The sequence below is a fragment of the Protopterus annectens genome, chromosome 1.part0 (assembly GCF_019279795.1).
Source record: "Protopterus annectens isolate FY-2018-M chromosome 1.part0, PAN1.0, whole genome shotgun sequence".
Classification (NCBI taxonomy): domain Eukaryota; kingdom Metazoa; phylum Chordata; order Ceratodontiformes; family Protopteridae; genus Protopterus; species Protopterus annectens.
Genome location: NC_056725.1, coordinates 969,792,785 through 969,820,000, shown reverse-complemented (window position 1 = coordinate 969,820,000; position 27,216 = coordinate 969,792,785). Strand labels below are relative to the sequence as shown.

Here is a 27,216-nt window from a genome sequence, read left to right as displayed (position 1 = left end):
TATAAGAAGTTCATGGACTTGGAAGATGTAAAGACAAGGGAAACAGTAAATAGTTCTCTATTTTTTGTTTAAACTTTCAGATTGTTGATGATTGTGCAATATATGGAGCTTTTCTCCCCTTAAAAGTGGATCATGCAGTTGGACTATCCAGGTAAACAAAGGCAATATAAAATAAAATAAACAGTTTACTGAAAGAGTACGAAAATGCAACTTAGTAAAAACAGTACCGGACATGAAACTCACAATGGTGAGAATTAACTACACAGGCAAATTAAGTAATTTTTTTCTTATAAATTGTAGCACATGCTTAGAAAAGTTACTTTTACACAGGTAAATTGAGGAAAACCTGAGGGGAAACTTTGCAACATTCGAGGAAGACTCTAAAGCACTTTGCAGTAAGGAACAAACAGCAAATCAGTGATGGCATGTGACAAATGCAGATGAGACAGAAGATGTATGGCCCTAGTCTGCCATGTTTTATTTTCTTATAGAAGATGAACTAAACTTTAATGTGCAATATATCACTGCTTTACACTCCAAGACCTTAGACCACAATCCTTATCACTTGAAACATGGAAAAATTATTTGCTACTGTTTCTAAACTCAGAAAAAAAAAAAAAAAGGAAAAACAAGATTACAATTCTTTACCTTAAAACACATTTCTAACAAATCAAAACTATTAACTATCCTCTCATGCAATAACACCACGCAAGAACAAGTAAACCACACAAAATTACTGGGTATCATCACAGATGACCATCTGAAATTCTACCATGTATCATATGCAGTTAAAAATCAAAAACTAGGTACATTACACACAGTAAAAATTGACCTTAGTGAAAAAGCCAGAAGATGTATAGCCTCTACTTTTGACTGTCATCTCTCCTCTGTGTTGTCCCAATCTACACTAACCTTCAAGTCTCACAACTGTGTAAACATCAGCAATGTTATAATATCATAGCCAAATATGCAGTAAACTATAACACTAGAACACAGCACTGCCTAGCACTCACAGAATGAAACTGGTTAGAGCTGGCACATAACCTTGCTCTTTCTCAGCTAACTGCAATACATAAGACTTTGCTACAGGCCACAGAATTGCTCAGCCCTTAACAACCCAATACAATTGTCCTCCAAAAGAATTTTATACTCTTGAGAAAATCATTAATCACTATAACCAAACCTAATACTGCATGTGACTAAGTGTAGTTAACACCATGAAACTACACCCACTAGCACTGAAATCCATTCAGAATGTAAACACATTTAAAACACACCTAAAGCTTCACCCACTGAATCAATGGATCGTCTCCTGTGCATCTCCACAACTGCCACTAGAATCTACAATTTACCATATCAAAGCATTTCTCTTCACTTAGACTCAAGTTAAACAGCCAGTCTTCACCAATGCCTGAACAGTTTTACTAGCAACTCCGAGCCATGTATGTAGTTTGAGTGACACCCACTTGCCCTACCTATGATAGCCATGTACAACTGTTTCTGAACCTGCTTAATATCACACTTCCTAACTACAATATTAACATTTTCTGCTCTACCAAGTTCCTTCTTTCTTTTCCATTTCTTTGAACTTCAAAGCACAAGTCATAAGATCTGTTATCTATATGACAAAACCACTAAGACATCTCTTCAGATGCTCAATGTCAAAAATCTAAGAAATGCATAAGAATCTTTTATAATGTAATAGTTGCCTATATTTCATATTAATATAATTAATTAGTAAATGCATGTGTAATTACTAATGTATATTACTTACATCTGTCCATGCAATTACTGAATGTCTATTTAAAAATGTTTGCAATATGTTGGAGCTTTTCTCCCTTGGCCTCCAATGAAAAGGGCTTTTTTGACTAAACCCAGTCAGACAAACCTGGCAAACAAAAGCACTAAAAAATAAAACATGTTCACTCTTAAAACACATATGAATGAGACACAAATTTCTGCCACAAACCATGGAAAGTACAGACACAAAAAGACCAATGTACAAAATATTAGTATAAAAATTACCTGCAGTGGAGCTGGAAAACAGCTTAGAGTATGTGAGGCCCAGTTATGTGGGGTAAAATTCATAATAGTCTGCAAAATGTCCTTACACCAGGTCCCCTGTATAGATTCTGAGCCTGTGAAAAAATCTAAAAGCAAGGACAGAGATCAGTTAAATAGTATTAAGCATTTTGACACTTTTACAACTTATTACCAAACTACAAAAATGTATAAAACATGACTGCTGGCAACTCATCAGAGCTCTTCATGCAGCGTTCCAAAGGTGCCAGCCAAGTAAACAACTAAGTACAGATGCTACTCAAACATTACATTGTTCTGACATGAAAGTTTTTCCTCAGATTAACTTTGTTTTTTATTTATTTACTGCTGTTTCTTTTCAGTAAAACAACATATTTATAATTATTTCTTTAAATTCCATAAAAAAGAAATCAGTTTTACTTTTGCATATCATAGCAGTCTGGTTGTGAATACCTGAACATAAGCTTATCAAAATGCTCTCCTTCAGACTTCTCCATAAAGAACTACAAAACAATAACTATATCTGTTCAGGAATATACCTGTAAGAAAAAAAATTACAGAATGACAAGGACAACATATTTTTAGGATATATTTCTTTTTGAAAAGGTTTTCTATGAAATGAGTTTTCAATTAAATGGGTTCAGCTATTTGAGTATTCTACAGACACATACGTTCTCAACAAGTTTTTAAAACTTCCTTAATCAAATCATATTTCATGTAAAATTTCATAAACAGAAAATTTTCCTTCTAAAGTTTATTCCCTCAGAGGGTCTAGCCCCCCCCCCCCAACACCCCCTTACATAAATATACTAATTCCATGGTCACACAACCACAGAGAAAAGAGAAAACACCACTTACAGTGAGTTACTGCTGACATACAAACACAAACTTTGAGGTAGGCATTAGCAAGGTGCAAATGGTGCATTATGCTACTTTGCCTAGTAATCTGCAGTACCCTAACAGCCTAAACTACACCAACATTAATTCTCTTTAAAGAATGGGCAAACTTTACATCAGCACCCTGAATGAAGAATGAACGTTCTTCAGCAGGGTATTAATGTACAAGTAATGCCTGCTGAGAAATGAGTTTGCCACTTCAAGGCAGCATATCAAGCTGCTGTGGAGCTCGTACAGAAAAAAAAAAAAAACGAATGTCCGCCATTATTTTACACTCGCTAAGCAGCGCTTTGCCATCTGACAAGTGTAAAAAACTAAATAATCAGAAAAAAGTGTATATTTGTGTATGAGTGTGTTTATTATCATTGTTTATGGCTTTGTCCAGATTTCTTGTTCTAATGGGTTGACAAGTATGCCTCTCAACCTCTTACCTTAACATATGTTTTTATATATTTTTGATGTAAAACTGCTTCCTGGGTATTAACATGAATAGTTCAAAATTCATTATATTGTTTAATGCAAACATTTAATTAGTTGTATTGAGATGTAATTTTATTTTTTTCTCTTTAATGGTTGTATAGGTTTTCTTATATTCTCCCATTATCATTATTTATCAGGCTGGTATTACAGTTAACAGTGAGGTTTGATGGTACCTTACAATATGGGGTATATCTGGGTACACCTGCGTTATTCCTCTGGTTAGGATGCTCTAATGATATTTATTTGTATAATTAATGTGTGATTATTGGTCACTTTTTCTATTTTATTGTTGTGTATAATTTATTTTACATCATTGCATAATTGGATACATTCTGATTTTTATTAGTCAAAACATTTCTTAAGACCTCTGTCTTTGCTTGCTGTTTTTCTAAAAGCTTTATTTTTGATCAGGGCCTCATTGACTTCTGGAACGTAGCTATTCCTATAGGTTGTATTATGACCTGGTGTTTTTGAGCTACTATTGTTCCTTAAATTTGGACTGACGTGGTCTCTGGGTATTGTTACCATTATTGTCAATCATTTCATTTGGCTTGTATCTGTGTTAGAAATATGGATCTTTTCAATCTGGTTTTGGGCCTCTCAGCTGACAGAGAGGATCTAACTGTTTTTGGCCTTGGATTTGGTAGCACTGGTGTTTCCAGTAATGAACCTATGAGTTCAGAATCTTCTTGCAGTTTAGCCTTTGACAATCTTTTTAAACATCTTAAAATGTTACGCTCAAATGTTTGGCATTCCAAACTATTTAAAGCCTATATGGCAAAAGGCATTACCCCTAGGGGTCTAAGAGTTAGAATTCAACCCCATGTGGGGCAGCCGGATGATGAACTGAATAAACAATGGAACCAAATTCAACAGCAGGCAACGATGTCTTTCGTTGAAGCTTTGTCAAAATTTTATGACAGAATTATTGACTCTGAAATCAATACTGTTACTGAATTATGCAGTGATGTTCATAAATTTGAAGGTGAAGTATTTTTCAAAAAGTATCTTAATAAAGTGGCCAATGACCTCACTAGTTTGGAGGAACAGCTAAAACTCAGGAAAATAAAGAAATTTAAGCGTGACCAGGTGGACTACCAGGGACTTAACCCCTTTAGCCATCCTTCCAAACATGTAAGATTTGTTCCGCCATCCTCTAAAACATCAAAAAGGAAGAGGCCTAGATCTATTTTACGAAATAAATCTGCAATGATGATGCTTCTTCTTTTACGGATAGTGATCCACAGCCAGCATCGGATTCACCCAACCCCAAAAGGGATCAGGGTTCCACCCCTTTAGGGGGAAATACAAACGTGGGGGGGAGGAAAGATAAAAGGAATCAAGAATATCCAGAGTCTGCTAAAGCTTGTGACACAGAAATAGATCATGTTGGTCATTCTAATGTTCTAAACTTGTCAAGTTTTGTATTGTCACCGGATCATTTGTCGATTCTAAATAAAGGTTTAACTTTTATTCCTGGTTTTGTTACATCGGAGGATTTTTTGGCTCAAGATGTTTTGTCATTCTGTAGAACTTTAAATTTGAAATTACAATTTGGAGTTGATGCAACATCACAGAATCAAGATAAATTTGTCTATCATAAATCTAAATATCTTCCTCTCATGCACCCCGTTGTACATCAATTTCAAAGTCAAGTGCTCAAAGATCTACACTTTACGAGCTCTGAATTTAGGTTTAAATCCAATAATTTGCCCTTGTCTGAGAAACAAGCTATTTCAGAACTACAACATAACAAGGACATAGTCATTATTTCTGCAGATAAAGGGGGTGCTGTGGTTGTATTGGATTGGTCAGATTATGACCAGGAGGCTAGAAGCCAATTATCAGACAGGCGTTACTATGCTGAAATGGAACTTAATCCAACACATAGATTTAAGTCTCAGATTGATGATTTTTTGATCAATGCTAGGAATATGGGCATCATCACCACCTCTGTTCTTCAACAATTAACCATTCAGGATCCAACTAGTCAATATATTTATTTCCTTCCAAAAATACACAAAGACCCTATACACCCTCCAGGTAGGCCAATTGTTTCTGGCTGTGGTTATTTAACAGAACCGTTGTCTATTTATTTGACAAAACACCCTCCAGGTAGGCCAATTGTTTCTGGCTGTGGTTATTTAACAGAACCGTTGTCTATTTATTTGACAAAACACCTAAAGCCCTTATTATCTTTAGTTCGGTCATGTCTGCAGGACACTACTGAGTTTCTACAGATCGTTGCAGATAGACAATTGGAACCTGGTTGGCTGATGTGTACATTAGATGTTAGTTCTCTGTACATGAATATTCCACATGAGGTTGACTTAGAAGCATTGACACACTGGCTCAATGTGGCACATCTATATGATTCTGATTTTAACATTTTTTTGGTTGGCCTTGCAGAGCATGTCTTTACTAATAACGTCTTCTTCTATTAAGATTTGTGTTTCTGGCAAACTAAGGGTACAGCAATGGGAGCATCTTTTGCTCCCATTTATGCTGACCTTTTTATGGCATATATTGAGGATCAAATTATTTATAATAGCAGCCACAATATATAGCTTGACGAAATTGATATTTGGAGACGTTATCTGGATGATTGCTGGATGGTTTGGAGGGCTGATGTTGATTACCTTAATGAATTTGTTTCATATCTGAATGACAAGTGAGGCTTACAGTTTACCATCAGTTATGAGTTACATATTATCACCTTTCTTGATGTATTAATTACAAGACAGGATGATGATACTTTAAGCACACAGGTTTTCAGGAAATATCCTGAATACAACACGGTCCTCCACGCTTCCAGCTTTCATTCTCCACATATTGTTAAAAACATACCAAAATCCCAATTTATATGTATGCGACGTATATGTTCAAGGGATGATACCTTCCAGGTACATAGACGGGATCTTACCAACAGATTCCGTGAGAGAGGTTATCCCATGGGACATGTTCTGCAGGCCAGCAATTGGGCCAATAAGTCATCAAGGCAGGATCTGCTCACATACAAATCTAGGGTACAGGGAACTACACAGCCAATCAGGCTAGTTACCACATATTCTAGGAATTCAGAAGTACTTATAAATAGTATTCAGAGCAATTGGAACATCTTATTAAGCCACCCAGATTTATTTGACATAATACCTGAAAAATGTCTATTTTCTTTTCGGAAAGGAAAGAATTTAGCTTCATGTTTTAGTCATTACAAACATACACATTCTACCAGAGCTTTACAATCAACACAAACTACCTTAATTGGAGAACGTCTTGTTGGATGTTTCCCTTGTGGGCAATGTGTCAACTGTGACAAAATTATGAAATCTAAACAATTCTCAAGTAGGAATTCTTCCAGGGTTTATGACATCCAGTTTTTTGCAAACTGTAGTAGTGAGTGGCTCATTTATCTGGCCACTTGCAGCTGTGGGTCTTTTTATGTTGGCCAGACTTCGAGGCCTTTGAAACTGCGTATTTCAGAAAACGAGTAATATTAGAACTATGAAAATTAATAGTGCTTTGTACAAACACACTTTGAAACATAATACTGCCAAATTTTCTTTCATTGTTATTGATATGATTAGGGGCAATAAACTGAATAAGACTGGTTGGCACGCTATTTTAGATACCAAAGAAAAGAAATGGATCACTAAATTAGGTGCTTTGTTTTCACCTGGATTAAATGAGATTTTCTGAGTGGACCAATGAGGTGCAAGCTAATTTAGTATTTAAGTTGTTATATTTTGCATTCATGTTTTTTCACTGAAGCAGGCTGTGCTGATGAATGAAACAGTCTGATGAACGTTATAATCTCTTTCTAATAAAGAGGCTGTATTTTATCTTTATTGGATTAATTTATAGTTTGCTGGGTCCGTTTTGGTTTTCTGTAAAACTGCTTCCTGCAACACCATTAACATATACTATAGCAAGTTTGAAACATTAGGCGGAGGAACTATTTTACATAAAAAAAAAAGTACTTAAAAAAATAACTAAGTAAACAACAATTTTACAGAGACCCCATTCTCTAAGAGTAACAATGCCCTCCAGGGTGTGTGTTAAAGGCATTGGGCCTATTAAAACCCTTAGGTGGGCGTTAATTACATTACACATTAACACACACCATCAGGCATTACTGGCTGCAAAGCCTGCTACAGTTTTTCATAAAATATGATTAGATTAAATGACTTTTAGATTAAACTAGCTTCAGATTAAAGTTTCAGATATTCTGAATTTAGACAACATGATAGGAAGTTAAGTACATATCATACAGAGTATCATACGTGCGAGTGCAAAAACGCATGTAGTATGCATGCATCTGTAGCTGTGTGTGTGTGTGTGTGTGTGTGTGTGTGTGTGTATATGTATATGTATATATATATATATATATATAAAATATATAAACTACATATATATATATATATATATATATATATATATATATATATATATATATATTTATTTATTTATATTACTACTGTTGTGAATAAATACAAAATATGCGCTCAGCTATTTTCAAATGATATACAGTGTACAGTATTCCTTCTTAACAGTTGCAATCTTGTTAGAAGGGGAAAACTCAAGTGTGTGAAGCCAGTGTATTTGGTGTCTCATGATCTAAAACTAATATTAATTTATAAGTTCATATTATTTTATAAGTAGTATGATTAAATATGACTTTGTATGCCATAGTCAGGGGTGATTTTTTTCCCTTAATGTGTAGCTTGAAACAATATTAAACAGCCATATTAGATCATTTATGCACAAAACAGCAGCTATGTAGGTTTACTGATCGTTGAGAAACAGATTTTTCTCAAATATATTTACAACTTATCAGCATTTACAAATGTATATAAGAAAAATAAATCATGCAGCTCTACTCACTTCTACTTGATTAACCTTTGCATGGCTATAAGAAAAAGTTAAGAACTGCACCTAGAACACATGAAGACTATATATGAAGGAAAACAATGCTCCTTAACATTACACTAGATCTGCTCTGCACAGAAGGAAGAAAAATTCTGTTTTCATCCATGTAACAATCTGATGTGCATCAAGCAGAGCAATTAACTTTAGTTATATGTAATACTGAATATGTAGATGCAATACAGGGAATAGCAGTGGTCTTTTCATTCGCTACAGTTTTTAATATACAGGTGAGAATTTTTTGGACTTGCTAATAATACATTTCTTCAAACACTTGTTAATTTAGAATATCATAATGTGGGGCAGCTTCACTTTTCTATCTATAAGAACAGTGAAAATAATTTAGACCAGACCTGATCTTTCAACAATAGTTCTTTTTATGATACAGTGTTGCTTTCTCAAGTGTCACAACTTGAATATTTATCTGAATTATTACGGTCCCTTACGTCATTACTATGCTTACTACAATTTACTGTTTTGACATCTATGTTTGTTCAGCAAGAATAAGACATCCAAAAATGGTTTTCTGTTTCTTCTACTTTGAAGATAAAATTACCAGTCTCATATTATTTTCTTATAAGTTCATAGATACTTGATGCACATGCATCCCCCCCAGGAGACAAGTGAGGAGCTAATCCCAGTTTTCCCAGCTGGCCAAGAGCACTGCAGAACTTCCTCAGGTGCCACAATGTAAGTAAATGGAGGCCAAAGGAATCAAAGTACAGGAAGCAGTTTCTTAACAGCTTACAGCCTTAACAGTCTGCACTAATTGCAAGACTTGTAAGAATATCCACATTATAATGTCCAACTTTCCTATACTTGGAATAGCTGATTATTACTTTGACAATTTCTTCCATTTGATTCCTCATATGACTAGCTTTGCAGCTTCTGAAATTAAACTAAGAAATTATTTCAATTTAATCATTTGATACATAGGAAGTCTAACTGTGCAGTTAAAGTGGAATTTTCCTTCTTTCTCTCTTCCCGTTTGTTTTAAATCTTTTTATAATAATCTTGATTATCTTTCTCTTGTTAAGAAACACTCACTGTTTTATGTAGTCCTAATGTTTAAAGACATGCCTCCAATTCTCATTTATTACAATGAATGAGGACTAACCGGGAAAAGCCGAAAGACACAAACAAACATTACTTCTCTATTTTTCAACATGCAACAGTTAAAGTCTGAGAAAGAATAAAATAGAACTCATTCATTTAACTGGAATACAAATCTATTCAGCTTAAACACCTAAAGCTCTTGCAACAATGGCAATATATCTCCTCTTTTCTTATACTGTGCCTAGTCTAATATGGGATATTTATTGTGAATACTAGGTGTAATGATTAACTGCCGAAAGGAAGGAAAAAGAGGGAATGACTATCAGAAGAAAAACTTTTTTTAATTCATACAAATAATTTTGAATTATTTTCTCCTTTTCCTGCTCTCTTGTTAGTTGATGTACTCCTGGCCTTTCATATTTTACTGTAACAAACAAAATACAAACTTGCAATACAAACTTAGTCAAGAAATAAGTCACATACATTTTTCAGAAGATTTTGCTCCTGTCAAAACCGAGGTAAAAAGGAAAAGTGTTAAAATTCAAGGCAATAGGGTGCTGCGGAAAATGCTTACTCACTGTACACCAGACAGAAGAGAAAATTTTATTCTAGCAATCGGGGAATACCAGGCAAGGTGTGCAATTCAAGCTGCTGTACCCAGGTGTCTTAAGAATATTTCTTCCTGGAAAATCAAATGCATTTTTGATGCAGAACAGACTAATGAGGAAATAAAAGTTTATCAAACAAACAGCAAGCCTGCAAGCAGAAAGGGACTCTGCTCCTCATTCTTTTGACAATAAAGTACATAGACTTTGCAAGTGAAACCTTTTCCACTGTTCCAAACAAAGGAAAAGGGACAGGAGCTGACTAGTAGAAACTGGAGTACCTTGGACTTGAACCAGAGATTGTTGTTGGGAGATAGAGAGGATTAGAAAGACTATAAGCAGCAATGAAATTAGTGAATAACTGGGGAATATAAAACATCGATCTGATTGGATATACAAATAGACATTTGAAATACTGCTTTGCCAGAAAAAAGTGTATGAGAAAGCCTGACATTTTGTTGACTTAGTTGCACTTGTGGGTGAAGTGTAAAGAACACACCCCACTTTATTTCATGAATGTTTATACTGAAGGGAATGAATAACAGATTAAAACAGTTTTAGTTCTTATATCTGTATAAAAATTATGCTGTAAATTTGATGTAATAATGTAAAATAGTTTCGTATAGTGTACATTCAGGGGTATTTTAAATGTGAGGTGGAAGAGTCTTAATAGAACAAACAAGTGCTTATAATATACACAAAACTTTACCCAGTAAAAAGATAAGAAAGGCTGGAGAAGCAAGTTCAAATTAATACAATGTTGTGGTCTTAAGCTGCTGAGATGGGGGTGGGGCATAAAATTGTATCAACTATACTGTATGTAAAACTAATTTAATTACCCTTGTTTTTTTAGGGGTGGATATCTAGATTACTGTCCTTGATTTAAGAAATAGACAAGGGTTTTATAAGCAATTAGGCTTAAAAAAGACAAAATAATCACAGGCATGGAAAAATGTAGACTCTTGCATCTGCCAAGTTATTAGCTTGTTTCTGCCATTAGCAGATGCTCTGAGTGTGAGACATGACGTCTGCAGGTGCAGGCAACTGGCCAGGAGAAGTCTGTGCATTGGCTTCTGAGTGACATGTACAAAGATTATTTTATGCAGCTGCACAGGTGTTAGCTATTTTTTTTTTTTACCAAAGCTGACTGCTTTTACTTCAAGCTGAGCTATATGCAGGTGCAAGCAATTAATGCTAGGAGTTCTGCATACTCTTTTTTTGAGAGAAATGTAACATTTAAATGTGAAGTAGCAAGCTGTTCACTGAAAAATAAAAGTTTAAAACTCTGGGAACTGAATAAGAAGTAGCCATTCCAGCAGCATTAATCTTTTAATAGAACACTACACAATTTAGTTTGTATATTCAAGGGTAGCCAGTGCACTTTTTCTTAGTGTTAAAAACTGATGTTTACTGAAAGCATGCAAGCTGTGTTTTACATCTGCGAGGGGAACAGAGATAAGAAAAGAGAAAACAGTAATCAGTGTACGTGGGAAAACGTGTAATGCGCACTGTATCATAGGTAACCTTGACTTTAGAAAAGATAATGCCTGTGGGTGCAGCTGTCAATTTAGTGCAACTGCTCCTATCTGGAGTGATAAACTTCATTGGTTGAAAATGTACACAGCTGTGTATGTTTGTACTAATATCCTGAAAAATATGCCAGGTAGTACCACAGCTCTTCAATTTGTAATCCTTTATTCAAAACAGAAGTTAAAAACAGTTTTTAACTTCTGTTTTTAATAAAGGATTACAAACTGAAGAGCTGTGGTGGTACATGGCGTATTTTTCAGGATATTGTTGCATTTGTGCTTACGCTGCAGGTACCTTCGCCCCCAAAACTGCTTTTGGATTTACTGACTATGTTTGTACTAAGTTAAAAATGATTCCGGGTTCTGAAAATATTTTTAGTTTTTGTTTGACTGTTTTCACTGAAGCAAATGTTTAGAAAAATGCGACACAGGTTCAAACGGAGAAGAAACAGCTGCATAAAAACATCAACCTGCCAAACAGTGTGTACATTTAACCCAAAAACTGGAAATACATATTCATAAGAGCTCTCATATATAACAAGTGAGAGTAAAAGCTTTCTATTATAATGGCTACTTTGTCAATATTGTCATGAATGTAAATGGCCTTACACGTAAAGACAAAAAGCAAAGAACATTGAAGTATATTAAGAAATGTATGAGTGCAAATAGCAATGTTGCAGGAGACGTTTGGACAGAAGCAAGCATGTGAATTCAACAAAGAAAGGATTGCAGGATAGGTATTCAGCAGATCATCAAGGACAAAAGAAGTGGGAAGTAATACAGACTGCTAGGGGGTTCCAATAGTGACAGAAGTGGGAAAAAGACAAGAATGGTAAACTTGTGATATTAAGTGGCTATTAGCAAGGAAGGATGCTTATGCTGATGTATCTATAATCCATCAAAAACTGCTATTATGGAGCTTAAAGAAAATTTGGGAGAAATAATCAACTTTCAGCAGGGTATATTATTTATGTGTGAGGAAATGAAATTGATTTGCAACAGTAAAGATCTATTGGGGGACTTAGAAGAGAAAATATAACAAAAGAGTACATATTTCCGAAGAAATATATGAAAATATTTGATATGGATGATGTGAATTCATTAGTAGGAATTCAGACAGAATTTACACAATTCCCAATGGTATAGTAACTGAGCAAGACTGGCTGCAAATTATATTTCACAGGAGCATATGCATTTAAACAAAAGCAATAACACACATCCAATAACTATCCTGGATCATGTTTTGATAAAAAATAGGATACGGAAGTAAAATAAATATATAAAGACATTAGCACTTTCCTACTTATCTGCTAAAAAGAGAGGAATGTAAGGAATGGGTAGTGGTAACTGGTGAGTTATTAAGGAAGACAGAAATTTCTCCAGGAGGGATAGACAGCTAGTGAGTGAGTGTGATAACATGAAAATGGATTTTAAAAATGGGGTAAAAGATACAGGAAATAAGTAATAGGAGTCAGAAGGAACTGATAAAGGTTAAAGCATTGCAGAATAAGGGGAATCTGACAAAAATAGAACATGAGCAACTGCAGAGTGCTGAAGGGAAAATAATGCAACATTTGGATAATATGCATGAGTTTGGAAAGGTTGCTGTTAAGCAACTGTGCTTCTCATGACACAATCACAGCACACAAAACTTTAAGCACAATGACTTGGGCAACAGAAAATATAAAGGGCCGTCACCAAACTTAGGGAGCCAATTACAAGAAAAATAAGCAGAGAGCCTTTAGAATTATTTGAAAGATTTTGAAAATGCTCTGAAAATCTGTGTAAAGCAGAGTAATGTGAAAACCAAATCAAAGGCACAAATGAAAATATTTATGGAAGACAATTATGCCAAGGTTAGAAGACGGAGCACAACATATAACCAATACAGAAAAAGATGGGGTAAAAACAGTGCTCTATAATCAATCTACATGGCAGTCTCCAGGAAAAGAGAGTATTCCTGTGGAAGTTTGGAGGGAAAAAAACAGATAAAGATCTGGAAGTTTTTTTTTTAAGTATTTAAAACTGGGTTAAGAGTACCAGCATTTTGGAAAAAAATCTATGGTGGTTGTATTAACCAAAGAGGTAAAAACTATTCAAACCCAGTTTCATACTGACCCACTTCAGTTTTAAACCACAATTCTAAAAGTGCTTATGTCTACACTAGCTAAGAGAATGGCAAATGGGTTGACCAAATTCATAAATATGAATCAATGTGGTTTTGTGGAAGGGAAGCAAACATTTGACAACATTAACATAACAATGATGATTGTTGGGTCTTGGTGGAGGAACAGGATTCAACAGCATAAGCTGGGATTTTATAAGTATGGCAAAGGAAGCATTTGCATTTCTTGAGGAATAGGGCTAATTGGAGGATATATGAAAAGTCGGAAGCCAGAATTAAAGTGGAATGGGTCTTCTCTGACAAGCTGTATTTGAAAAGAGAAAAGAGGCAGTAATGTCATTTTTCCCTTTATTATTTGCTTATATTTAGACTCACTGGCAAAGAAAGTAAGGGACTCACCAAACTGAGGGTATAACAGCTATGGTAATTAAGAAAAAGTTAGCTTTACTTGCATATGTTATTATTTTGTACTTGGCAAGTCCAGAAAAAGACATTTCAGTGTTGTGGAATATTTTGAGACAGTTTTGAGTCTTTTTGGGATATAAAATTAATGATGAAACAAAGACTATAACATTAAACCATGTACCCACACATGAATTGGTTCAGCAATACACCTATTTATGGGGAGATAAGAAGGCATATTACGGTGTATGAGTTAAAAAGGATTCTGTTATAGCAGCTAAGCATATCTGGTAAGTGATTAAGAAAAGAAAGCAAAGGATAACAAGATGCAACCAGTGAAAAGTCCAGAATGTTTCTAGTCCTTTCAGTTTTGTATAGATGCCAGATGTATTTTTATCAAGCAGAGGAGAAACTGTGGACCATAATTAATAAAAAGAGTAGAAGTGATATATCTGGGAGGGGAACAGGGCAAGATTTAAGTGAGATAAAACCTAGAATTGAAGTTGCTGTTAAAAAGGGTAGACTTAGCAGGGTATATACAATACTGCAGGATAACTGTAAGAATTAATTACAGGAAGTCAGAAAATATCGGGGCGACAGAATGGAAAGGCAAAATACAAAAGAACAATGGGAAGACTTCTGCATGGCTCCGAGGTATGCAAAATAATTCAGATTGTTTACAGTCTTTCCTTGGAAGGATTTGTACAGGTATTTGTATACCCAAAGCAGACTTCGGAGAATTTTTCTTCAGGTAGATAGCAACTTTTGGAAGTGTGATAAAGAGTGGTAATTGGGACCATGTTTTACAGGGAAATTTAATGAGTTGGCGGATTTTAAAAATTCACTATAAAGTATTTTGCCAGAAATGTTTGGGGAGCAATGTCTGTAACTAAGGAAATATTCTTTTGAGATGGGAGATGGGCATCATAAGGTCTTACTAAGACTAATGTTACTGACAGCCAAAAAAAGCAATTACTAGAAAATGCAAATCAAAATCTAAATCAAGTGTAATTGAAGTACTGAATTTTGTAAAGGAAATAAAATAGCTGGAAGTGGGATACTTAGAAAAGGGGAGGTGCAACCTCCATATACATATATGAAATTTGTGGGAATACTGCATACAAAACAATGTTCATGTGGAGGACAGAGGTTCAAGGGAAGGAAAACAAATGAACAATGTTAGTAAAGTTGTACAGAATAATAACTGTTAAATGTATTGCATAATGTGTGAAAAAAATGTTTGCAATGGTTTGTTTTATTTTCTGTTGTATGTTTACCTGTGTATGCAATGTAAGAATTTAATAAAGGTGCCTAAAAAGAGGGATGGAATCACTTGGCGGAAAAAAAACAAGAAGAAGTGAAAAACCATAACACTTTCATTTACATGTGAATATCACACTCCAAGGATTGAAGAAATGCTGGTACAAGACCAACACTGGTCTTTCACAGATACTGAAACACAGCTGGGATTTTTTTTATTATTAGTTAAACTGGTTTGGCCAAGATGACCATCTACAGGTAGTTAGTCCCTCTCCTCATCTGAAACCCCTTTTAAAGCAAACAGCTTAACCCCTGCCCGAGGCTGCCACAGCCTGGGACCCACAGCTACTGAAGTATTCAACCATCTTCTGGGTGGGGGAGGCAGGGATAAAGACTGAGAAGTCATAACCATGCTTCAACTAATACTAACTGCAATGATTTTTTTGTATTCCTTTGATTTCCCAAAGAAGAGTAGCATGTAATGACATAAGTATGCACCCATGAGTGCTCCTACCCATGAGATGTTGGCAGCCACCCTCCCATTTCTAAGCATATGGGCTTGTATGACACTAATCCTGATACAAAGTATCCAGCAGAGAGCAGCAGTGTACTTCTAAAATCCAAATCCTCCTCCCTGATGTAGATGAGATGGTTGTTGGCCACTTAAGGACATCACCCCCATCTGGCAGCCCCTCTAAACTCCCAAGTAACTATTTAATCCTGAGTCACCTGAGTCATTGGCAGATGCCCTGTACTTCAGCCAATAAGCTAGCACAGCTGATGAAATTTCTGGTTAGGAATGAAAACAAGTGAAGACAGATAAGGTAGTCAAAACCCAAATATTACAGTTTATTTTCACAGTGACCATCACCAAAAAAAAGATCCCACATTCTGATGTGTTTCATCTTAGCTTAAAATCTGACCTACAGTTTTATGACTACTCTTTAATTTTTAAAGAACTCTTACCTGTGACATGTGTTGCTCTAGCTAAGGTAAGAATGAGAGCCCGATTAAGTTCTTCTGATTCCGCAGAGAGTACTGATTTGGGATCACTAAGAAAGCGGGTAAACTGAGGTTGAACTTCAGAGCTGCCCAAGGCCGTGATCAACCTTAGTGCTGTGCTCTCCACACTGCAAATACAAATGAAAAGAACAGAAAAGTTAAACACAACAGTCACAATAACTTTAATCATCACAAATCATAACTGCATTCAACAATCAATATTACTTCTGCTTTTTTTGTCACAAAAAACATCCTCGAGTTAAAATTCTACTCAGAGAGCAATTTTATGTTTGTCATAATTTCTTCCCTGTACCCAAGTATTTAGCATGGCAATTCTGAGAAAAATTGAAGGTGAGAATTAATGCAATGTTAGGGGCCATAATATGGTTTTCCTCCAGTGCCTAACAACTGCCAGAGTAACCCATTAGCATCACTTCAGGGATCTGTAGCTCTTCTCTAGGAAGATTATCAATGTCCCTGTTACATGGCAGAATAATGAAAAAGTGATCAATTGTTTTTCAAATGCCTCACTGTTTGGCACAGCCATTCCCTTCATCAACATTCAAAACCACAACACAATAATACAGAAATATAAACACTGGTGGGTTCTACCACCATCTCAGGAATCACATTCATCCACAAATTAAGTCAACTAATAGGACAGGAGTCTTTAATTCTATTACTCAATACTATAAAATGTTGTTTCATCTTGTCTCATTAACTTAATGTATTCAGACTATTGACTGAGATTGTATTGAGGGAGGGTTGATGGCCCTTGTCTGCTAGCTGTAGAAGATCTTGGGTAACAACAAGCATTAAGAGGATGCATGTGCAGAGCCCCTTGTGCATAGAGACTCTGGTGGCTTTGGCCTTCCTGGAAACAGGTCACAAGAAGTTAGATTCAAGAACATTTAAAAAAATCAGTTTTGATTTGGCTGTTTTTGTTGAAAAGGTCATTTTAATAATGTATTAAATAACTTTTTATTTCATGATATCCAAGAGAACAGTACTGCTTCCTCAACATCTGATTAAATTGGTTCTCTTTCAAGGGGAGTAAAGGAAAATTCTCACCCTAAACCTTACCCATAAATTTCTTCTCATCCAAAATAATATTCATCCAAGGGCGACTACAAGGCAAACTACATAGATAAGTACCACAGGATTACACCATTACTTTGCTTAGCTACTAAAGTGGAAACGTGATCTAAGGGAGAGTGTTTTCTGCTGGAAAATGTCACATAATGGCATCCCTGAAAGAGGAAAGGGGATGCATCATTTATGTTTAAGCTTACTTCTAACACAAATGGAGGCAGGCAACAAGATTATGGGTGGCTAGTTACAGCACATGTATTTCCATCACTATGCCTTAATATACAAGTGCTACTTGCTAGACAATCTGGTCACTGTTAAGATCTTTAAACATTCATGTGAATTGTTCCTTAGTTTTTTCCCATCAGAAGGCATGAACATTTCCATTCAACAAGGTGGAGACCCACTGAGTACACCATGGAATACGGGTATCATAATATGGAAACATTTACTGCATGAAGGAGTAAATACTCCTACAGAGGCATTATGCTGATTTTGCTCAAGGAAAGGGATATCTATCACTGTGGATAACATGGATGTTTTCTTCTTAAGTTAGTTTAGGAAGCTGGGCAAACAACTTTTCCATCCTTCACCACTACTAATAAAATAATGTCATCTGTAAATTATGGGGCCTCCAAATAATCCTAAGAGAAAAAAGGAAAGTGTGAAAAGAAGAAAACAAGAAGTTATGTACTCACCATAACGTTCAATGTATGTAGTCCATCTCGCCTCACATTCTTACCCGTGGGTTCGGAGCCGAATATCGGCTCCAACTTGGCCGATTTTACTAGCTCAAAGTCTCTCATTGGCTGGGCTAAGAGGGTATCCCATGGTGCACTGCTCCATATCCCCAGATCTAGTTTGCTGCGAAAAAACATTTGTACTCCATACATACCTCACATTCATATAAACAATAATTAATCAAAGGGACTCTGCAGGTGACAACCTAACCTCCAAATCCTCCAGGCAGGGGGAAGGTGGGAGGGTAAGTAAGAATGCGAGGTGAGATGCACTACATACATCAAACGTTATGGTGAGTACATAACTTCTTGATGTTACATAGTCCTATCTCGCCTTCATTCTTACCCGTGGGACAGCGTCCCTAGAACCTACATCCTGGGTGGCTCATAGGAAAATACTCCTGAGAACTGTGGAGCCAAAGGAAGATCTGCCCCTGGAGACCACGTCCAATTTGTAATGAGAAACAAAGGTGTGAGGAGAAGCCCAAGTAGCTTCAGCACATATATCATCCATTGACAATCTAGCTTGATAGGCTGTGGATTTAGAAACAGCCCGCGTAGAAAGTGCCTTGACTGGAAATGGCAAATTTTTACCTCCTGCCTGATAGATGAAGGAGATACAACTGGCTATCCATCTAGACAGCGTGACCTTGGATACCGGAGAATCCAATCGGTTTTCCGAAAAGGAGACAAAGAGTTGGTCAGATTTCCAGATATCTTTTGTCCGGTGGAGATAGAAGCTTAACTGTCTATGTACATCCAATTGATGAAATCTAAATTCTGCCTTGTTGGAAAAGTGGGGGAAGAACACAGGCAACTCAATGGACTGATTCATGTTAGACACGGAAGCCACTTTAGGAAGGAACGAGGGGTTTGGTCTAAGAGAGACCCTATCTTTACGGAAGATTAAATATGGGGGTTTGATGGAGAGGGCTTGAATTTCCGAGACCCGCCTTGCTGAAGTGACTGCTGTTAAGAATGCTGTTTTCCATGTCAAGAATTTTAATTCACAGGTAGCTGCAGGCTCAAATTGTGGTAGAGTAAGGGCTTGAAGAACAAAATTGAGATCCCAGGGCATGACAAGTTCAGACACTGGGGGACGAAGCAACAGGGTACCTTTAAGGAATGCTTTGCATAGTCCGTGTGCCCTAAGACTAGGTTCATTCACTACGTGGAAATTAGATATCGCCGCCAGCTGAACTTTGATGGCGGCTGATGCCGACCCCTGATAGAACAGCATAGACAAGAACTCCACAACTGAATCTATTGGAGCTGTGTAAGGATCAATGCCTCTAGTATGAGCCCAGATAGAGAATCTTTTCCATTTGCTAGAATAAATCTCGTGGATGGTTTATGACAGGACGATAATATATGGACCACTTCCGGTGAAAAATTATGACGTCTGACTAGTGATGGAAGTGGAGTAGCCAGGCTGTCAACCGGAGTGTCCTCAGAGAGGGGTGAAACTGTCCCGACATGTGTGTCAGTAAATCTGGTAGAGGGTCCAGAATCCAAGGAGTGTCCACAAAGTATGGTTGAAGAAAGGGGAACCATACTTGACGAGGCCAGTGTGGGGCAATCAGAATCATTCTGCTTCCCAAGGATGGAGGGAAAGCATAAAGCAGACCGGAGGGCCAATCATGAACCAGAGCGTCCCTGGGTGATTCCCCCTGTGGGGGGATCAGCGTGAAGTAGTTGCTGCATTCTGCATTGAGAGGGCTGGCAAAAAGTTCACAGCAAGGCTGACCCCATCTGCTGAAGATTCGCTCTGCAACCAGGTGATTCAGGGACCACTCGTAAGGCATAAGTATAGCTCTGCTTAGCTTGTCCGCTATTACGTTGGACTTCCCCGGAATGTGCGTTGCCACCAGAAACCACTGGGAAGCTATTGCCCAATGCCACACTCGCATAGCCTCTCTGCATAGAGGGTAAGACCAGGTTCCCCCTTGCTTGTTGAGATACCACACTACTGATATGTTGTCTGAGTGTTTTGCAATAGTCCCTAGAGGAAGAACTTCCTGAAGTGCTTGCAACGCAAGAAGCACTCCTCTCATCTCCAGGACGTTTATATGTAAATGTATCGTGTTTCTGCCACGTGCCTTGGACTGTCCTGCCGAGATAATGCCCCCACCCCCACCCCTTCTGGGAGGCGTCCGTGGTCACCATGGCAACAGGGACGGGAGGAATGAAGGGCTTTCCCCCGTTCAAACTGTTGGTGCACAGCCACCAACGGAGGTCCTGCTTGCACCTGTCTGTGAGTAAGATGGGATGAGATAGTGGGAGTCTTTGGAGAGACCATTGGACAAAGAGGAGCCATTGAAAAAGTCTCATGTGTAATCTCGCAAGAGGGACCAACATGATAGTTGCCGCCATGGTCCCTAGGAGTTGTAGAACCAGTCTTGCCTTTGCTTGTCTCAGGGGCATCAGCATGTGTATTTGTTGTTGTAATACGGTGATCCTTTCTTGTGGTAAGAATGCTCACATTCGAATGGTGTCTAACTCTGCTCCTATAAAGGTGACACGCTGTGAGGGCAATAAGGCAGATTTTTCCCAGTTTATTGTTATGCCCAACTGGTGACATAGGCTGATGTTAGCGTCCCTGGTCTGAACTAGTTGATGCCTGGTGGGGGCAGTAAGGAACCAGTCATCCAGGTACGGAAACACCTGGAATCCCTGATGTCTCAAGTGAGCCGTCACCACTGCCATACATTTGGTGAACACCCTGGGGGCTGTGGTGAGACCAAGGGGCAGGGCTCGAAACTGGAAGTGACTGGAAGCGTAGGCGACTCCTGGATGCTCTGTCCATTTTGACATGGTAGTAAGCACCCTTGAGATCGATGGAGCACATCCATACCTCCTCTCCTAACAATGGGAGAATCGATTGTAGTGTGACCATATGGAACTTGGACTTGTGTACGTAATTGTTGAGTTGGCTGAGATCTAGTATGGGTCTCAGGTCCCCTGTTCTTTTCGGCACCAAAAAGAATCTTGAGTAACTCCGTAATCCGATTTGGTCTGAGGGGACTCGTTGGATGGCTCCTTTTTCTAGAAGCCGAGAGACCTCTGAGGCTGCTGGATCCCTTTGACTGGGTGGAACATCTGGGATTTTTCTGATTGGCGGGGGTACTGAAGAGAATGGAATGAGGTAACCTCTGGAAATTATCCTTAATACCCATCGGTCCTGGGTAATGTTCTCCCAGGCTTCTGGATATAAGGAAATTCGACCCCCGACTGGCTCCGGATAAGCGCAGTCGGGCACACCCTCATGAATGAGAGTATGGAGAGCCACGGAAGGAGTCGCGGTCTCTGGAATTGCGGGGGCCCCCTCTGCCTCTGGCGCGACATCTCCCTGAGTAACCCCCCCTCCCCTGCCTCTGGATGGGGGTTCACCTTGTGCGGAAGAAAAAAAAAAAACCTCTATGATTTCTTGAACCACATCTTCCCCCCCCCGCTGGGCTTTGGGATAAGGCCTAGAAGGAAGGGAAAAACGGACCCCTACAGCAGACAGGGTCTTTCCCTCTAGCTCGCACCTGGTGAGGGTATCTTTCACTTTGGACCCAAACAAGGAGGAACCGTCAAATGGGGCATCAGTGAAGGAAGACTTGAAGGCCTCCGCAAAGTGACACAGGCGCAGCCAGGCTTGCCTTCTAAGGGCGACCGCTGAGCTTGCTGCTCTACTCGCTCCCTCGGCTGCATACGAAATGAGCCGCATGGACGAGTTTGCGATGGAGTTGAGGGTAGAAACCTGTGCGTTGACCGTCTGGGCCACCGCCTCAGGTATGTTACCCGCAAGAGTATCTCCCAACTCTTTGAGGAGATCTCTCTGGAGCAGAGTGAAGTGAGATAAATAATTCAGCGACCGTAAAGTGAAGGTTGCTGAAGATAGGGTACGCTTCCCGTACCGGTCCATGGTCCTAGACTCCTTGTTAGGAGGATGGACCGATGAAGAAGACTCTGCAACTTCCTTCTGGGTGGCTGCCGCCACCACCATGGCATCTACAGGGACTCCTTTTGACAGAAACTCTTTGCCCTGGGGTGCAGACAGGAATTTGTTGGGACGCCTGGGCACGGGCTCCACAGAATCAGGGTTTTCCCACACTCTTTGACAAATGAAGTCAAGAAGTTCGTCGAAGGGTGGAGACACCCAGGAGGCGGAGGGTTGAGCGCCAAAAGCCTTAAGGAATACTGACTCCTCCTCGGAAGGAGCTTTGGAAGGCCAGTCTCCTCTTTGTTTCAGTATATTCAGGATATCGAGAAGGAAACATCATCAGAGGAAGACTTGGGGGACCCTTCCGATTCCTCGAGGTCAGTATCGGAGGTGAGAGACTCATCCTGGGAGTCTATGTGCTTCCTCTTGCACAATTTCTTTCTAGGAGGCTCCTCAGGCACGGACTCTGGGAGACCCTCAGAAAGTTGGGGACCGCTCATGGGGGTATGCTTAGGGCCTGGCGCTCTACTGTCCATGGATAGGTGAGTATCAGAGGCTCTAGTCGGGGTGGTGGGGGACGGGATGACCGACCCGGGTAATGTAGCTGACGATCTGGCCAGCACACTCCGCATGGCCTCAAAGGCAGCCCCCCCACGAGTCCGAGGACCGACCGGCCTCCGAGGTCACGACTGGGACCGGGGTCCCACGCGAGCCGATGCACCGAGTGGGAGACTCGGAACCGACAGATGTCCCGAAGTATCCCCCTCGGGCCCGACCGAAGAGACCAGAGTCTCGAACCCTGTGGACAGAACAGACATGGTCGGAGCTGAGGTCGGCACCGATAAACCCAAAGGGGGTATCGGAGCCGGTGCAGGAACATCACTCGGAGCAGAGCATACCGGCTCCGACAAGGATGTGCTCGGAGGAGGAATCATCGAAATGGTCATAGGAACTGGCTTCAGAGCCGAGTGGGCCGGAGCTGAGAACAATCTGGCCAACACCGGCGACTGCAGGAGCCTCTGCACCACCCTATCAACATCCAAATCAGAAAGCCTGGAGGATTTGGAGGAGAGCAATGGAGATTGGGATCTCTTGTCAGGTGAACCATGCCCCTCACTGGGCGACCGGCTCCAAATGGGTTCAAGAATAATAGGAGCCGATGCCGATACAGGTAACACTGATACCTCCTGCGGCCCCGAGGACAGTGGAGCCGAGGAGGTAGAGTCCAAAACAGCAATCTTCTCCAGAGGCTACGAAGTGGCAGATGGAGCCGGAGACCTTTTCTTAGCCTTGGAAGTTTTAGATTTTGACGGAGGACTAGAAGCCGAGTCTATAGCTTCCTCAAATGATGGTTTTAGAAGTCCCTTTAATATCAATTTATTTTTTCTCTCCTAGAGCACCCTAGGACTGAACGAGTGGCAAAAGCTACACAACTCCTGTAAATGGATGGCTCCAAGGCAGCAAACACACATAGAGTGTCCATCCGTGATGGACATCTTATATCCACATTTGGAACATTTTTTAAAGCCAGAAGGCTTATGCTCCTTCTGATCCTTAGACATTTTATAACTAACGCTAGCGAAACCACCTAGACACAACTTACAAAAAGGCCGGGAATAACACACAATTTAGAAACACCAGAAAAACAGTACTAGGCACACACTAAGAACCTCTAACTGAAACGGTTCTTCTAGGGAACACAAAGAAAACAAAATCACACACAAAAGTTATATAACAACCGAGGGGAGGACTAGGTCCTCTAACTAAAACGGGCCTAGCCTGCTGGAACAGTTAGGGATACCAAAAACAGAACTATCACAATCACACTCAAACACAGCGACAGCAACAAGAAATAGCTAAAAAGAAGGTACTTAGCCACAGCCAGGCGAGATCATGTCCGAGCTACACAAGCGGCAAACGAGATCTGGGGATATGGAGCAGTGCACCATGGGATACCCTCTTAGCCCAGCCAATGAGAGACTTTGAGCTAGTAAAATCGGCCGAGTCGGAGCCGATATTCGGCTCCGAACCCACGGGTAAGAATGTAGGCGAGATAGAACTACATAACATCAAGAAGTTATGTACTCACCATAACGTTCGATGTATGTAGTCCATCTCGCCTTACATTCTTACTCGTTCGAACCTCGGCTCCGACTCGGCCATACACTAGCTCGAATTCTTCAATTGGCTCGTGGCTAAGAGGAATCCCATCATGCAACAGGTCTATTCCCCAGATCTTGTTTGCTGCAAGCGCGCACACACACACACACACACACACACACACACACACACACACACACACACACACACACACACACACACACAGAAGAATAACAACTCCAACAGAAAGGACTAATGACACCTAGAGACTATACCTCCAGGAGGGGGTAGGAGGGAGTGTTAGTAAGAATGTAAGGTGAGATGGACTACATACACTGAATGTTATGGTGAGTACATAACTTCTTGATGTTATGTAGTCCGATCTCGCCTTCATTCTTACTCGTGGGACAGCGTCCCTAGCACCTTGATCTTGGGTGGCTCAGGGAAAAAACCTCTTGAGCACTGTGGAACCAAAGGAAGATCTGCCTCTAGAGACCAGATCTAATTTGCAGTGACTAAAAAAGGTATGAGGTGAAGCCCATGTTGCTGCAGCACAAATATCATCCATAGACATCCTAGCCTGAAACGCAGTTGAGGTAGCCACAGATCGTGTAGAATGAGCCTTCACTTCAAAGGGTAATTCTTTGCCATTGGAAGCATAAATAAATGAGATGCAATCGGAGATCCAGCGAGACAAGGTTACTTTAGAAACAGGAACCCCAAGTCTAGTGTCTGAAAATGAGACAAACATTTCATCTGATTTCCTGAAATCTTTTGTCCTATATAAACAGAAACACAATTGTCTATGAACATCTAGCTGATGAAACTTAAATTCTGCCTTATTGGAGAATTCAGGAAAAACACAGGCAACTCAATGGATTGGTTGATAGTGACAACAGAGGCAACCTTTGGAACAAAGGAAGGATTGATTCTTAAGGAGACCCTATTCAAATAAGGTGGCTTAATCGATAATGCTTGGAGTTCAGAGACCCGCCTAGCTGAAGTTATGGCTACCAAGAATACTGTCTTCCATGACAAGAATTTAATGTTACACGTAACTGCGGGCTCAAAGGGAGTTGAGGTGAGCTTCTGTAGTACAAAATTGAGGTCCCATGGCATTACTGGATCAAAGACAGGAGGTCGGAGTAACAATGTCCCTTTCAGAAAAGCCCTACAAAGCCTATGAGCCATAAGGTTGGGCTCATTAGCAACGTGAAAGGTAGAAATCGCTGCCAGTTGCACTTTAATGGTTGCTGCAGCTGACTCCTGACTGAACAGCTGAGAAAGAAATTCTAAGATTGCCGAAATAGGTGCTGTATAAGGGATCAATATGTCTCTCACGGGCCCAAATAGAAAATCTCTTCCACTTACTGGAATAAATCTTCCTGGTAGAAGGCTTGTGGGAATATGATAGAATATGGACCACTTCCGGAGAAAAATCATGAAGCTTGACTAAGGACGGAACTGGAGCAGCCAAGCTGTCAACTTGAGGGTCTGGATGGAGGAATGGAACTGTCCTGACATATGTGTCAGCAGATCTGGAGCTGGGTCCAGAATCCAGGGCTTGTCCTTTAGATAGGGTTGAAGAAAGGCAAACCAAATCTGACGAGGCCAGTGTGGGGCAATGAGGATCATTTTGCTTCCCAAAGACTGTGCTTTCTGAATGACCTTTGCTATCAGAGGTAACGGTGGAAAGGCGTAGAGAAGACCGGAGGGCCAATCGTGAACCAGAGCGTCCCTGGGTGTCTCCCCCTCCGTGGGGGATAAGGCTGAAGTAGCTGCTGCATTTGGCATTGAGGGGGCTGGCAAATAGATCGCAGCAAGGCTGACCCCATCTATGGAATATCTTCTCTGCAACATAATTGTTCAGGGACCACTCGTGAGGCATTAGGATAGCTCTGCTCAGCCTGTCGGCAATCACGTTGGACTTCCCCGGTATATGCATTGCAACTGGGAAGACACCGTCCACTGCCAAACTCGAAGTGCCTCTCTGCAAAGGGGGTATGATTTGGTTCCTCCCTGTTTGTTCAGATACCATACCACTGACATGTTGTCTGAGTGGATTGCAATTGTCCCTAGAGGGAGAAAGCTCTGAAGTGCTTGCAACGCTAATAGCACTGCTCTCATCTCCAAGACATTGATATGCAAATGGGTCTCATGATCCTGCCACATGCCTTGGACTGTCCTGCTGAGATAATGCCCCCCACCCGATCTGGGAGGCATCCATGGTCACTGTGGCAACTGGAGAAGATGGAACAAAATGCTTGCCCACGTTGAGATTGCTGGCCTGAAGCCACCAGTGTAGATCCTGCTTGCATGTGTCCGTTATCAGAATAGAATGGGAGAGTGGAAGTTGCTGTAGTGACCATTGGGCGAATAGCAGCCACTGAAAAACCCTCATGTGTAGTCTGGCAAGGGGAACTAGCATGATCGTGGCAGCCATGGTCCCTAATAACTTGAAGATCACTTTTGCCTTGACCTTCCTTAATGGTAGTAAGGCGTAGACCTGCTGTTGTAGAGCCTGAATTCTCTCTTTTGGTAAGAAGGCCCTCATGAGCCCCATATCTAGTTCAGCGCCGATAAAAGTGACATGCTGTGAGGGCAACAAGGCAGATTTTTTCCAATTTAGAGTAATTCCTAACTTTTGGCACAGTGTAATGGTGGCGTTCCTGGTCTGTAACAGTAGATGCCTGGTGGTGGCAGAAAGGAGCCAGTCGTCCAGGTATGGAAACACTTTGAATCCCTGACGTCTCAAGTGAGCCGTTAAAACTGCCATGCATTTGGTGAACACCCTGGGGGCTGTGGTGAGACTGGCTCCCAGCCGGAAGCACAGATGACTTCTCGATGCCCTGTCCATCTTGATATGGTAGTAAGAGTCTTTGAGGTCGATGGAGCACATCCACACATCTTTCCCTAACAGAGGGAGTATTGACTGTAAGGTGACCATGCGGAACTTGGACTTTTCTACATGAAGGTTCAATCGGTTGAGATCCAAGATGGGTCTCAAGTCCCCTGTTCTTTTCGGCACCAAACAAAA

The 27,216-nt window shown here is 39.9% G+C and overlaps 1 protein-coding gene across 1 annotated transcript in view; it reads right to left on the bottom strand.

Moving 5' to 3' along the window:
- MED23 (mediator complex subunit 23) overlaps positions 1-27,216 on the bottom strand; it is a 1,483,999-nt gene that overhangs the window by 532,623 nt on the left and 924,160 nt on the right. Inside the window, exons 11-12 of the mRNA XM_044067991.1 lie at positions 16,287-16,450; positions 2,026-2,150 (exon numbers count right to left, since the gene is read on the bottom strand). Of these exons, the coding sequence (XP_043923926.1) occupies positions 2,026-2,150; positions 16,287-16,450 (289 nt within the window). The remainder of the gene's footprint in view (positions 1-2,025; positions 2,151-16,286; positions 16,451-27,216) is intronic.